Genomic DNA, 14,800 nt, shown 5'->3' on the forward strand with positions numbered 1-14,800 from the left:
TTATAATACATTAAAGAAAAATTTTTTTCAACACATAACACTGTTATTTGAAAAAAAAAATCCCAAACATAACAAAAACACTTGTCACTCATGAAATGCATGTTGATTACTTGGTCAGAGTGGGAACCATATATATATATATATATATATTTAAAAAAGGCGACAAACACCGTGAATTACTCTCCTCACCACTTTGCACGTCACACGAAACACTTTATTTTGGTGTCGCTAACCACTTGAATCAAGTGTAAATATATATATTTTCTTGTATAAATTCATGGCATGTGTGATTGACGGAATTAGATGTAGACATTCTATTTTATACATCTTAAAAAAAAAAAATTTGTAGACATTGACATTTAGAAAATATTCAAGAGTAGTAATAAATAAATGAACACATTAATGTCATGAAAAGAATGTTAAAAGCAAGCTCCAACTATCCACATTGGACATGTCCAAAAAAAATCAACAACCCTGAAATAAAGTATTGCAATGATAAATAAGAGAAAGAGTGAAAAATTAATTGCAAAGTCTTATCCACAATTATGCAAGCTTTTGTGCCAATGGAAGTCATGCTTGAAGATAAGGTTCTCATTTGCATAATAAAAGCAACAAAGTTTCCAATTGCTTGCACACAAACGTTATCCAATGAATTCGGTTTATTTATACACAAGAAATCACAATTTTGCCAAGAGCTTTTGTGATAAAAAAACTCGAAATCCATGATGAACAACTTCATATCATGTCAGAAAAACAAAAAGAAACAGAACTGTAAATTTTCATTATAATCATCATTAATGTAAATGAGGCTTAATCATTCACATAATAGAGCATTCCAGTGAAATTAGTGCTGTAGTTAAGATTATAATCTCGAATAATCAAACCTGAGATCTTTCCATTTCAATTCGGTGTTTCTCTGTAGCTTTTTCTGTATATGAATGCAAGAAGATCAGCAACAATGTCAGTGAGACGTCGATTTCATTACAATCAACATGGACCAAAAGAATGATCGCAGCTAAATTATCTGTTTTTATGCAGTATGGCAAGCAACAAATTTTTCGATAAGAGGATTGACAAGATGCGGTGCCTCGTCCTGTGTAAAATTAGAGGATAATCGGCATCGTGAAAGCTTTCTAAGATAAGGGAATGAACCATCTCAGAAAATTTGATAAGAATATGAAACCTGTGGGCAGTGACCAACATCAGGAAGGATAACAAAATCATCCACTGTATCAAAATCGGCATATGCCTTTCCGAGTTCAACCGGCTCCCATGGGTCTTTATCTCCCCAAGCCACCAAAACTGGGCACTGATATACAAAAATTGAAAAATAAACGATCAAGATAAGCGGAACTCAAATGACGGTAAAACAGTGGCAATGAAAAGTACAGAAAGCAATTGGAATCACAATGGTTTGTCTCTTACATTTACTTGGAGAATCAGTTCTTCCGGTAAAGGTCCACCTGAATAACAGATGAACTCAAGAAACACATCAACTGCACCAGGTTCAAGTCCTGGCTGAAGGATAATCTGAATTAATTCATCTGTTACTGCAGATGTGTCATGATAGCACTGTGAAATAAAAGATTTATCAGAGTATATTAAGTGAGTGCAAGAGAGAGAAAATTTTAACAATATTTGTAATGTGACAGTTATGTTATAAAATCATTCTTAGTACTTAACACATCTAAAGAGTCCTAATTAAGAATATTCACACACATGTAGGTACTAGGTAGATATACTTTAGCAGAGAACCTGACAAAGAATGCTTCTAACAGATTCTGGAGTTGCAACAGCATTGAAGAACAGCTTTCCCAAGGCTGTATTTCTGTCATGGCATGGCAACATGTAAAATTAAGCACCAAGAAGTGAGATTTTTCTTAAATTATAACTGCAGAACTATACTATTTACCTTAAGATACTTTGAAATGATTTGATAAATGGACGACCATACCAAGGCTGCTTCTTGATATGAAGCATCCTTAAGGAAATATTTAGCAGTACAATACCCTTGCAGACCTGAGGTTTCAGAACAGCTGCCTGAAGACCAACAACTCCTGCAAAGCAAGATCATGCCCTTGCATAAGATATTCCACAACTATCTTTTAATCTTACAGGATTGTCCTTGAAATGATTTTGAATCATGACAGGGATGAGATTTATGGTATCAGCATCTGCTCTGTAAGAGTCAAAAACTTAAAGACATGCCGATACAACAAAAACGGCAATAGTTCACCAGTGTGTACCAATTGGCATAGAGTAACAGTGCAAAAAGCTGTCATAATTGCCAAAAGTTCAAGTTGAACTTGCAAACCTTACAAAAACGTAAATTCTTGGCACATGCTTTTGATGACTTCGAATCCAAGTGTGTAGCAAAAAGAGAAAATAAGGGATGATGTTTGGATTTAAATGCTGTAAATCTGACAAGTTTTATCAAGCAACATGTAACCCTAATAACTAAGTGAAGATTATCAGGCTCAAACAATGGTGCTGCAGGGAGCAAAATTTGTCCATGCAGAATAATGCTCATATTTTATTTGCAAACTTGTCATATCAGTGAGTGGGAAATCATCTCTTTTCTCTTTTCCCTTTGAAAGAAAGGAAAGAATTCTGAAAACCTACTCCACTCAATAATTAAAAGTTTCCATGACATTTGTTTATAAATCGCAAGCCACTTTACAGTTGAGCATACTTGGTCATGCTGCATAAAGTGTGGAAAGGTCAACATAATCACACCATATATGGGCCATGATTATGTACCAAAAAAGAAAAAGTATTAATGCACAATGATCAATTATTTCTGATTAATACTTCAACTCAATGTTTCTCACCTCCAATTGAGTTGCAAATAAAGAATGCCCTGTCTCTGACCACCTCTTCACAGAAGTCATTTAGTTGGGCAGCCCATGTCTCGAATGTATAGAAGCTATCCTGTTCAAAATCCCGCGGATTTGGTTTGTCTGAATACCCGTAGCCAATAAGGTCTATTGAAAAAACCCTACTTGATTTTGCAAGGAAAGAGATATTTTTTCTCCAATGATCACTGCCACCAGGACTCAACACATCAGCATGACTAACTAAGAGTTGCATGGCGAGATATACAAGGGAAGAAAAAGGACAATAAAGCTATCTGTCATATATAAGCAATCATCACTTAACCGCGAAAAATGTCTCATTTCATGAAAGTTTGCAACTTAAACAAGAATTAGTTCATATTAACGAGTGTTTGGTAGTCTACCGGTAACAATGCATTGAAAACACCCGAAGAGAAGTGAAAAGCATTAACTATGGGCAAGAAAATCACAAGCAAAGATGTGAACGATGCATACCTATTTGCTCCAAAACCATGAACTAAAACCAATGCCGGTCCGGTCTCTCCTGAAAATTGATAACGAATGCGATAACCACGCCAATTCCAGAAGCTACAACAAAGAATATACCACATTCATTTTTAAGAGATACTGGCAACAATCCTTGATTGTATCAAGTTTGCAAATAATAATTCTAAAGTCAGGGCACATTAAGTTCAAAACTTTGAGGTATAAAACTGTTTTTATATCAACTATTCTAACATGGACCAATCCAATATCCTTACCATTATGCTGCTACAAAAACACTATTTTGACGAACAAATCTTGAATTCTTTTCAAAACATATAATTTCAGTGCTCATACATACAAAACTCCCCCATCCCACAAACACCATTCTGAACTTTTCACAATGAATAACTAAACTAATTCTTTTGTAGAATAACTGAATCACATTCTATACAAATGCCCAAAAAAGAGTGGAAAAAGAACAAATTCACTGAGAAGGACATAAGCGAATGAATACCTGGTACGAACTTGAGGTTCAGAAGGGATTGCAACAACGGAAATTGAATCAGAAGAGCCAATCCCTTCGCTAGACGCCGCAAAATATGGCTTGAAAGAGCGAGAAAAACCCCGCCCTTTTGAAAACAACCGAGAGGCTTGGAGGGAATGGGAAGGGCGAAGGCCATGGGAGGCGAAAGATGCAATCTTGAAGCGAGAGGGAGGGAGGAGAGCGGAGTTGGGAGGAGGGAGAGAGAGTGGAGGTGAGCACTTGCCCGCCATTTCCGAGATCACCAAACCACGCAGGGGATTGCTTGGTTTCTATGAACCGGAACCTTCGAGCTCTAGCTGTGCAGCTCTGTACAGCAAACTCCATTTCAGCCTGTAAATTCTCACCACGTGTACAATCCTCGATCTAATTAGAGAGTTTTTTTTTTGCAGATATGCCCGGTAACTTGCATAAATTGTTGGTTACTATTTGCAAACTATACCCAGTGCATTCTTATAATTATATATTGACCATTGCAAATAGATTTCATATATCATATTATCCTTTGCTTTAAAACAATAAATATTTAATTTTTTAATACCAATAAGCACATAATTAATTATTAAAATAAAATTTAATTTTAATTGATATTAATTAAATCATTTTTTTTAAATTTTTAATATAATTTTTTTAAAAAAGATGGATAAACTACATGGATTAGAAAAAAAGTATTACAAAAAAATCCACTAAATATGGAAAGATAAACACAAAAAAAATAGAAAACAACAAATAGACGAAAAATAGACAACTCTAGAAAATAAAGTCACACACTCACTGAAATCAGCAAACAACTCCCTCTCACTTGAGAGGGAGACGAAGCATAAAAAACTAGTTCTTCAACACAATTTAAGCAAAAATATTTTAACTCAATTCATAAGAATATATATATTTTTTTATATATTTTGAATAAAGATTTTGTATTTTCTAATTATTAAGTTTGCCAGGGGTGTATGTGTATAAAATAAATATATACACACATCAAATTCTAATGGGCTTTTAAATTGGGCCTAAGAGCCCATTACAAGTTCCACAGTGCATTGTGATTCCAATTTTTGGATCGAAGTCCCTCCCCCAAACCCTTCTCCGTTTCAAACCCTAACCCTTATATAACCCCACATCTTCTCGCCAACCAAAGGAACCACCTCCTCCACCATCGCCCCCCATCGATCCATCGTCTTCCCGAAACCCTAATCCTTCTCCGATGGAGCAGATGGCGGCGGCGGTTCTGGGTGCCGACACGGCTCCCTTTGAATCCCTCATCGCTCAATTGATGTCCACTGCCAACGATCAGCGATCCCATGCTGAAGCCCTCTTCAATCACTGCCGCGATCGCCACCCGGATGTCCTCTCCTTGAAGCTTGCCCACCTTCTCCATTCTTCCCCACATCTTGAGCTCCGTGCCATGGCCGCCATCCTTCTTCGTAAGCTTCTCACCCCTGACTCTGACCCCTCGTCATCCTCATACCTTTGGCCTCGTGTCACCCCTTCTACCCAGTCCTCTCTCAAGACGATCCTTCTTGCCGCCGTTCAGCGTGAGGACTCGAAATCTATTTCCAAGAAGCTCTGCGACACGGTCTCCGAGCTCGCCTCCGCCCTTCTTCCTGATAACGCCTGGCCGGAGCTCCTACCCTTCATGTTCTCCGCTGTCACCTCCTTGGATTCCCCCCGCCTGGCTGAATCCTCCCTCCTGATCTTCTCCCAACTCGCTCAGTACATCGGCGAGACATTACTCCCCCACCTCGCCACCCTCCATTCAGTGCTTCTCGCTTCGCTGTCGCACCCGTCATCTCCGGACGTCCGGATCGCTGCCCTCAATGCTGCGATCAACCTCGTCCAGTGCCTGCCTAGTGCGCAGGAGCGTGACCAGTTTCAGGATTTGCTCCCCGCTATGATGCGCACTCTCACCGAGGCGCTGAACTCTGGGCAGGAGGCTACTGCGCAGGAGGCGTTGGAATTGCTCATTGAACTTGCTGGCACTGAGCCTCGCTTCCTCCGCCGCCAGCTCACTGATGTTGTCGGCGGGATGTTGCAGATTGCAGAGGCTGATGGACTTGAGGAGGGTACCCGGCATCTTGCTGTTGAGTTTGTGATAACCCTTGCTGAGGCAAGAGAACGTGCCCCTGGCATGATGAGGAGGCTGCCACAGTTTGTGGGGAGACTTTTTGCTGTGCTTATGAAGATGCTACTTACTATTGAGGATGAGCCTGCATGGCATTCAGCAGAACCTGATGATGAGGACGCTGGTGAGACCAGTAACTACAGTGTAGGACAGGAATGCCTTGATAGGCTATCAATTGCCCTTGGGGGTAACACGATCGTTCCTGTGGCTTCTGAGCTACTCCCGGCCTATCTTGCTGCTCCTGAGTGGCAGAAGCATCATGCTGCACTTATAACACTTGCCCAGATTGCGGAAGGTTGCTCCAAGGTATTATGTTGCCACCCTTTTCTTCTTTTTATGCATGTTTTATACATTTGTCATCTTTTGTGGCGTTGTTTTCATGAATTGTTTGGGCGTTTGTTGTCTCTTGGACATTGTTTTTTATGGAATGTTTTGTTTAAATGCCATCTCTTGGCTTGTTGTTTTATGGCTTCTTTCATTTTATTGTCATAGGTGATGATAAAGAATCTTGAACAAGTGGTTAATATGGTCTTGAATTCTTTCCAAGATCCTCATCCTCGTGTCCGCTGGGCAGCAATCAATGCTATTGGGCAGTTGTCCACCGATTTAGGCCCAGATTTGCAGGTTCAGTATCATCAGAGAGTGCTGCCTGCTCTAGCTTCGGCCATGGATGATTTTCAAAATCCTCGTGTACAGGTACATGCCATTGTGATTTTGTTCCTATTTGTGTGAGACAGGAAAATTCTGTTTGCAATTTTGGTGAGTTTATTTAACAAATATTGTGCTTAACTCAGTGAACATGAAATCTACAAATATAGAATTGCATGTGGTTAATATTTCAATGATCAACAGAGGTCCAGATCATATCAATTTGCTACAAGAAAGAGTGCTTGGTTATGATCACTTCCCTTGTGAAATATGAACCGGACCAATGTTTTCAATATGTGGACTTTTCACTTAAGCATTCAGATTAATCAAGGCATGGCCATTATGCAGATGCGTCTTTTAACATAAGCTGTGACCATATATTTATCTTTTTAATATTAACAAAATCACGACCCTAGCTTGATTTTGTGGTAGTAATTTGTTTTACTCTAGTGCGTAGAAGTTGCACTGTTGACTTTTTGACTTTTGAATTCCTATCATGACTTCTGAATTATCTGGAGGTGTTTATTTTTCAAAAAGAGAAGAAAAATATGTAGATCTATGTTTCAAAGCCTATTCAAGACTCTGACTCTTGAGGTTGTGGTCGAAATCCGCAATGTTTACATTTACATTTATTATGATTGAATTATTATTTTAGTGTTATCCTTTTCCATTAAGTTTTGGTGTTTGTCAGGTGGCTGGCTAAAGAATAAATAAATGACCCATTAATGAGACTGCTTTCATATTTTACTTTTCCTTTTAAAAAATAGTCACATAAATCTATCTTGTATAGTTGTACTTAACTCGGGGGCATCAAATACGTCTTTTGAAATATCTCTATTAATAATTTACTTGAAAATGAAGCTACATTCTCAGTTACTAATTCCACAGTTAAGATGCCTGTCTGCTATGAGTCTGTTGGTTGTATCTGTAAGGACAATATCTTGGAGAATTTTTGGTTTGAATCTATAACAAAATCTGGTGGCCGTATTTGCTTGGTAAAGTAGATTCTTCTGCTGAAATTCAAAGCATTCAAAGCTCTTACGGTTTTTTGTTTATTACACGTTTTCCATAATTATCTGCGTGCTTTGGTTTCTACATGAGGGCTGCTCTGTTATGTAATATATATTTCTGGCAAGCTATACTTGTGATATTATGATGTCCTTCATATCTGTAATTTTTCCTGCAGGCACATGCTGCTTCAGCAGTCTTAAATTTCAGTGAGAACTGCACCCCGGAGATATTGACTCCTTACTTGGATGGAATTGTTGGCAAATTGCTTGTATTGCTGCAGGTGAGATTAATTGCTTTTTATTGACTTATTTTAATGTTCATTTTCTCTGTTTGATGGATATTGAAAAGTTGAAAAATGTGAAACTTCTTTTCAGAATGGGAAGCAGATGGTCCAAGAGGGAGCTTTGACAGCTTTAGCATCAGTTGCTGATTCCTCTCAGGTATTTTGCTGAATGCACTGTTGTTTGTGCTTGCATAGTGGATGTCTTATTATAACAGGCATATAAAAACTTGTCTAAATGCAGGAACACTTCCAGAAATACTATGATGCTGTTATGCCTTATCTGAAGGCAATTTTGATGAATGCAACTGACAAATCTAATCGAATGCTTCGTGCCAAATCTATGGAGTGCATTAGTTTGGTTGGGATGGCTGTGGGCAAGGATAAGTTCAGGGATGATGCTAAACAGGTAAACATATCTGATATAAATACATGTATCATGCTTTTCTCATTCTAGAAATGTGAACGTTTTATTTATGATTAGTAATTTTTTACTCAATTAGTTCTCTATGCACCTTATGTTTAGATTCTATGCTTTTTTTGAGGTTGGTATCTTTTTCACATGCTATGATTGGCATTACTTTCTAACTGAGAAGTGTCATGGCAGTTATTGATCAATTGTTTTGCCTGGAGGTTGATTTAGTTTGCAAAGACATTGCACTTGGAATTTAAATTTTGAAAGATGATATTCTTAGCTGGATCTGTGGTAAAAAATACCCTCACAAAAAAATGAAAAAACATTGCCTAATTTTCTATTTAATGTGTTTAAGTTTTTGCATAAGGTCCAAAGTTGTCCTTTCCATTTTAAAATGTCATTAACTAACTTGTGCAATGAGGAAGATTAATGACATTAGCTTTTATGCTGTATCTTTTTCTCATCTAACCTTTCAACATCAACAATTTCTAGAATATGAGGGGACAGTTGTTTGCTCATTTTAGGTTTTGGACAATCTTGATGGTATAAATATATAAGTGGTTCATGGTGCTTAGCTGCTAAAAGCAGCATTTAACCTTTTTGTTTTCATTGTAGGTAATGGAAGTGCTAATGACATTACAAGGATCTCAGATGGAGGCAGATGATCCAATAACAAGCTACATGTTGCAAGTATGTTATGCATTTTTAAATCTTATTGAACAGACAGCATATCCTTCCTTCCTAAATTTTGTTCTCTGGTCTAGGCATGGGCTAGGCTCTGCAAGTGCCTAGGGCAAGATTTTCTACCATACATGAGTGTCGTCATGCCTCCCTTGCTTCAGTCTGCTCAGCTTAAGCCAGATGTGACCATTACATCTGCGGATTCTGATGATGAAATAGATGATTCAGATGATGACAGGTATTTCATTTAATGCCAATGTCATAAAGATTGCACTTTTAGGGTTTATGCAAAGGGATTTGTTTTATATGCTTGGATATTTTTTTCAACAAGATGAATAGATTGTTTGGTATCAGTATAAATTAGTTTCTGATGTTGAAGATTTACATAGGTGTTGAGAAAAATGTTTTTTCATGAGTAGTTCATCATTTGGCATGACTATAGGCTGAGTTCAATTCCCATGGATTTATATCATGTAATTTTGGATATAAACATTCTGTTGGCATAACTAGAGCTGGGCAATCCTGAGGAAAGTGATTGTACGTTCAATGTATGTTGGTTAACATATTTCGAAAATGAAAATTGGGAACATATTGTGATCTCAAACCTCTTGTTGGTTTAAGTATTTAAATAAGATTATGCTAAAGCAATATTTCTATGCTGTAGTATTGAGACCATCACGCTTGGAGATAAAAGAATAGGCATAAGGACTAGTGTTTTGGAGGAAAAAGCTACCGCTTGTAACATGCTTTGTTGCTATGCCGATGAGCTCAAGGAGGGGTTTTACCCGTGGATTGATCAGGTTTGTCACGATCAGCAGGGTTCCATATCTTGACAATTTAAATTTTGTGAGACTTTCTGATGTTAACAGTTTAAGTAAAATTTGGTTCAGGTTGCTCCTACTTTGGTACCACTTCTCAAGTTTTATTTCCACGAAGAAGTTAGGAAGGCTGCTGTATCAGGTATTCAGTATTCCTACATTTAGTTGTCCTTTGAGTTAGTTCTATAACCTTTCGCTGATCTGCATGTGATTTTCTTGTCTGTAGCTATGCCAGAATTACTGCGGTCAGCTAAGTTAGCTGTGGAGAAGAGGCAAGCACTAGGTCGTGATGAATCATATGTTAAGCAGTTATCTGATTATATAATTCCAGCCCTGGTTGAAGCTCTACATAAGGTCATTTTAACCTTGTCTAAATTTGTCTCTATTTGCTATTGCGTTAATAATATGTTTTAACCACTGATGTTTGCCTTTTTGTAATTGCCAACTTTTCAGGAACCAGAAACGGAAATTTGTGCAAGCATGTTGGACTCATTGAATGAGTGCATACAGGTTTGTTGTTTTTCTTATCCCTATAGAAACTTTGAGGCCTTATTTCTGAGATTGGTATATCGGGACTGCGATGTGTCTTATATAAAACCTATCTTGTATGGAACCTAAATTGGTTGTTGCATATGAGCGCTATGAGTAAAGCTGATGTTTGGAAGTCATCCCTTCTTAGTGGTTGTAAATTTCTTTGAGTGGATATTTTTCTTCGTGCTCATTATCTATTAAACTGCAAATCCCACACAGATTTTGTGTATGCAACACTATGTATCTACCCTGGGGCCAGTTTGAAGTCCCCGGTTTACATACAAACAAATCACTTATATTTATACTTATCTTCTGTGGTTTAAAATCTCAAAAGTATTACCGGGGATCCTAATTTTTTAATATTGTAATACATGCAACATGACCGATTCTTGTAGTTATTTTTATTTTAGGTTGATTATAATTTGAGGTCTTTCTGTTGGCATTCAGCTTTCTGGACCACTTCTAGATGAAGCCCAAGTGAGATGTATAGTGGATGAAATCAAACATGTGATCACAGCAAGCACAACCAGGAAAAGGGAAAGAGCAGAGCGAACAAAAGCAGAGGATTTTGATGCGGAAGAAGGGGAACTGTTGAAGGAAGAAAATGAACAAGAAGAAGAATTGTTTGATCAGGTTTGTTATACTTGCCGTATTTTATTTATTAACTGAGATATTCTAGAAACTCTAATTTTTTTGGCTCATTTTAACTTTATACAATTGAATCTAGATTGGTGATTGCTTGGGAACCTTGATCAAAACCTTCAAGACTCCCTTCCTGCCATTCTTTGATGAGCTCTCGGTGTACATAACGCCTATGCTGGTATGTACTGCAGATAAGCACTTCGTATCTTACTATTTTTGTTGCTCTTTATTATTGATGTGCAACAACGTCCCCAACAACCACACACACACACACAATTTTTGTATTTTATGTTAGCTACTTTGTCATGCTTTAGTTATTTGACCGAATTTTGGTTTATTTTGCATGATAAAGTCTTTTTACACATGGGATATGAGTATGCGCTTTGGTTTTTAGGTCCCCTTTTATAGTAGTTATTGATAATTTACTAGAATGTTCCAGGTGGCTATGTTCTTTGAAAGAAACTTAATTCTTAGAAAACCCTAGAAACAGTATGTACTATTCTCTGTTTTAATATCTGCAGTTTTGGACTAATTAGTGGTTGCTTGAGGAAATCTTGTTTTTGTCATTGATTAAATTTGTATAAATTGTTGTTGGAAGAGTTCTATATGCTTTCTCTTGGTGATTTTGCTTCTTTATGTATGTGGGTAGTAGTAGACAATGTCTTCAACTAGTCTAAGACAACACTTTGATATCTTTGTGGAATTTGTAGTGGTTGAAGTTTTGAGTTTGTGAGTAACAATATCTATTAATAAAATTACTAGATTTATCTGTTGGGCTGTATACAGGTTTATCCTTAATATTCTACAGGCTTTGAATTTGTTGAGATAGTTTGGTGAAATTCAACTCCTGTAGTCTAATTTAATCCTTTTGTGAGTTTAGGGCAAGGATAAATCACCCGAGGAGAGAAGGATTGCTATTTGTATTTTTGATGATGTTGCAGAACAATGTCGTGAAACAGCTCTAAAGTAAGACTGTCTTTTTTTTCATGCAGTTAAATAAGTTTGTCTTTGTTAACACTGCTATATCTTGTGTCTGACTTTTGTCCATGGTCAGGTATTATGACACCTACCTCCCATTCCTATTAGAAGCTTGCAATGATGGTAGTCCAGATGTCAGACAGGTTACTGGCGCAAATTCTTGGCCCATTAACAAATATATATATATATATATTTTTTAGTTAGTCAATTGAATTCCATGGATAATCTTCAGGCTGCTGTCTATGGTATTGGTGTCTGCGCTGAGTTTGGTGGTTCCGCCTTTCGGCCTCTTGTTGGAGGTATTTTAATTAAATTGTTAGAAATGAATGCTCACCTTTCTCATTTGGATGCAGTGACTCTCTTCTGACAAAAGAATCACTGCCTTCTCTGCAGAGGCTCTCTCCAGGTTAAATAATGTCATAAAACATCCTGATGCACTTCAATCGGACAATGTGATGGCATATGACAATGCTGTTTCAGCTCTGGGAAAAATATGCCAGTTTCACAGGGATAGTATTGATGCTGCTCAGGTACTTTATTCTGTTCAGTTAATCTAAGAGTCATCAATGCCCTCTGTTTTGTTAACACATTAGCTTAGCATTCTCAATAATGGAAGAAATAAAGATTAGGTCTTTGATTACCATTGAAGGGACATTAGCTAAGGTGTCATATGATTTTATGTTTCTAGCAACTAGTTATGTTTAAATGAGCTTGGGTCCATCTCATATTGAAGACTTGTTAAAAATTTGGTACATCTGGAACAGATTTTAGTTGTGAAAAAAAAATGAATGTTGTTGAGTAATGGTTTACTTTGCTGTGGGTTTCTGTGACTATTATGCCTTATTGAATCATATGGATTGTCTAACTTCTACCACTGTTATAAGGTTTATGACCATGCTTGTTAAATTAGTACTTAGATGAACCCCGTTATCAGGCTGTTTTCTTAGCCTTGGTCTCACTATTCATAAGTGGCATTTACTGGCAATTCTTATGTTCTCAGCATGATTAGTATGGCTTCATTATTTTGACAGATCTAATTTGAGCTATTATTTAATTTCAAATTTGTTTCTAATGCTCTCAGCATGATTAGTACGGTTTCATTATTTTGAATCTTCTTGAGATTTATTTCACCACTAGTTCCAGCCAATTCTTATGGTTTATTTGCTTACTTTCATTGATTGGCTTAATATTACTCCATGCCATGTTTGCAGGTGGTTCCTGCCTGGTTAAGTTGCTTGCCCATAAAAGGCGATTTGATTGAAGCCAAAGTCGTACATGATCAGCTTTGCACCATGGTTGAAAGGTAAAACTGCTAACCTTCTTTTGGTGAAATCAGATATTGTTACCTCTTTTTGAACAAGGTATCTTTGTCTCTTTGTTTTACTGGTGTTGGTATAAGCATTTCTTTGCAATATCTTATTTTATTATTACTACTATCCACAGATCTGATAGGGAGCTTTTGGGCCCTAACAACCAGTTTCTTCCTAAAATAGTGTCAGTTTTTGCAGAGGTAATTCTCCTATCAACACTCATTATTATTACTTCTTTGCCAAAGCAATTAGATATTGCACGTTCTTTGCATTTAATCTGGCTTGATTCATTGATTATGTACTTTGCTATTTTTCATACATATTGGCAAATTGCATCCATTCCCTGAACAAATTTATCAAATCCGGCCACCATGACCTGCATATCATTATTGGAGTTGATTACTTTGAGGTTTTACCGTCTTGTGTATAAAATACAGGTTTTATGCGCCGGCAAGGATTTGGCAACTGAACAGACTGCCAGCAGGATGGTCAATCTTCTAAGGCAGCTTCAGCAGACACTGCCACCAAATGTTCTTGCATCAACCTGGTCTTCGTTGCAGCCTCAGCAGCAGCTCGCCCTGCAATCCGTGTTGTCCACATAGCATATACGCATTCAGGTCATGGACTCATAGCATTGTGAACTGTCTGTTACTTTTCTTGGTCAGTTTGTTTACTATATTTCCTGTTCATTATTACCCATTCTTTATATTTTCCAATTACTTGGTTGTGGTTTTTAATCTTCTTTTTGGTGCGATGTGGAAATGTATTATTGTTTGGTTGAGTCAGAGTTGAACCCTCTTGAAAGGATGCTACAAAAGTTTTGGTGAATGATGTGTATAATATGGACAGCGTTTATTGCCTATTTGTAATTGATATGCTCTATTTATAGAAAAAAAAAACCAAAAAAGGTCTGTTTGGTATTTATGTATTTATTAACTTTGTTTTTATATGCTGCTTCTAATTTCCTACCTGGATATCATGTTTATAAGATAATGATACTGGTGTTGTGAAATGAAGTGTAATTATTCCAATTGTTTAGTTTAGCTGCATATTAAAAGTTTATATTTCTCAAGGATGATAATGCAACTAGTTCAAAGCATTTGTTAGAGTAATAGGGTTGGATGGTATTGATTGAACATGCCTTGCGGTTCAAGAACAGTGTTTGGTTTATATATATATATATATATATATTGGCTAATAAGCGATAAAGAAAATTAACAATGTGCATGGATGTTGGGTTAATATTTCAACACATTTGAATTTTTACTTTGCGTGTGTTTTGTAGTTTAATTTTAGGTTTTTTAAAATAAATATTATACATAAGATAGCCGGTATTAATGAGTCGAGATCATTGGTTTAAATCTCCTGTGAATGTTTTTCATATTCATCCTTGATCAACTACTGTTTAATCCACAAGGTTAGAGTCATCGACATATAAAGATAAAATAACAATTATAATTGTTTAATAAAAATAAACAAATTTACTAATCGTCAAGCTTCAATGAT

The 14,800-nt window shown here is 36.8% G+C and overlaps 2 protein-coding genes across 2 annotated transcripts; one reads left to right on the plus strand and one right to left on the minus strand.

Moving 5' to 3' along the window:
• Window positions 1–760: 760 nt before the first annotated feature.
• Window positions 761–4,094, minus strand: LOC120266655 (uncharacterized hydrolase YugF). The gene is made up of 8 exons (XM_039274296.1): window positions 3,835–4,094; window positions 3,330–3,422; window positions 2,832–3,043; window positions 1,913–2,057; window positions 1,756–1,828; window positions 1,426–1,572; window positions 1,184–1,309; window positions 761–1,093 (listed from the first exon to the last, which is right to left on the minus strand). Exons 1-8 carry the CDS (start codon window positions 4,092–4,094, stop codon window positions 1,031–1,033), a joined length of 1,119 nt encoding a protein of 372 aa, XP_039130230.1. The 3' UTR covers window positions 761–1,030.
• Window positions 4,095–4,951: 857 nt separating this feature from the next.
• On the plus strand, window positions 4,952–14,156 carry LOC120266734 (importin-5). Its single transcript, XM_039274393.1, has 20 exons — window positions 4,952–6,286; window positions 6,473–6,676; window positions 7,815–7,919; window positions 8,014–8,079; window positions 8,164–8,328; window positions 8,950–9,024; window positions 9,099–9,253; window positions 9,680–9,815; window positions 9,906–9,975; window positions 10,060–10,187; window positions 10,287–10,343; window positions 10,812–10,997; window positions 11,092–11,184; window positions 11,887–11,972; window positions 12,061–12,127; window positions 12,217–12,283; window positions 12,378–12,514; window positions 13,196–13,287; window positions 13,428–13,494; window positions 13,732–14,156. The coding sequence occupies exons 1-20, from the start codon at window positions 5,063–5,065 to the stop codon at window positions 13,894–13,896; spliced, it is 3,345 nt and encodes a 1,114-aa protein (XP_039130327.1). The 5' UTR covers window positions 4,952–5,062; the 3' UTR covers window positions 13,897–14,156.
• Window positions 14,157–14,800: the final 644 nt, after the last annotated feature.

The sequence above is a fragment of the Dioscorea cayenensis genome, chromosome 8 (genome assembly GCF_009730915.1).
Source record: "Dioscorea cayenensis subsp. rotundata cultivar TDr96_F1 chromosome 8, TDr96_F1_v2_PseudoChromosome.rev07_lg8_w22 25.fasta, whole genome shotgun sequence".
Classification (NCBI taxonomy): Eukaryota; Viridiplantae; Streptophyta; class Magnoliopsida; order Dioscoreales; family Dioscoreaceae; genus Dioscorea; species Dioscorea cayenensis.

What these genes read in the sequence shown, in the direction of transcription:
- LOC120266655 (XM_039274296.1), bottom strand. Translation starts at nt 4,094, where the DNA reads ATGGCGGGCAAGTGCTCACCTCCACTCTCTCTCCCTCCTCCCAACTCC. An exon ending in CATGGTTTTGGAGCAAATAG is followed by an intron (nt 3,044 to 3,329) that starts GTATGCATCGTT and finishes TCCTGGTGGCAG; the next exon opens with TGATCATTGGAGAAAAAATA. An exon ending in AACTGATTCTCCAAGTAAAT is followed by an intron (nt 1,310 to 1,425) that starts GTAAGAGACAAA and finishes TTTGTATATCAG; the next exon opens with TGCCCAGTTTTGGTGGCTTG.
- LOC120266734 (XM_039274393.1), top strand. Translation starts at nt 5,063, where the DNA reads ATGGAGCAGATGGCGGCGGCGGTTCTGGGTGCCGACACGGCTCCCTTT. An exon ending in TCAGGGATGATGCTAAACAG is followed by an intron (nt 8,329 to 8,949) that starts GTAAACATATCT and finishes TTTTCATTGTAG; the next exon opens with GTAATGGAAGTGCTAATGAC. An exon ending in CATTGAATGAGTGCATACAG is followed by an intron (nt 10,344 to 10,811) that starts GTTTGTTGTTTT and finishes GTTGGCATTCAG; the next exon opens with CTTTCTGGACCACTTCTAGA.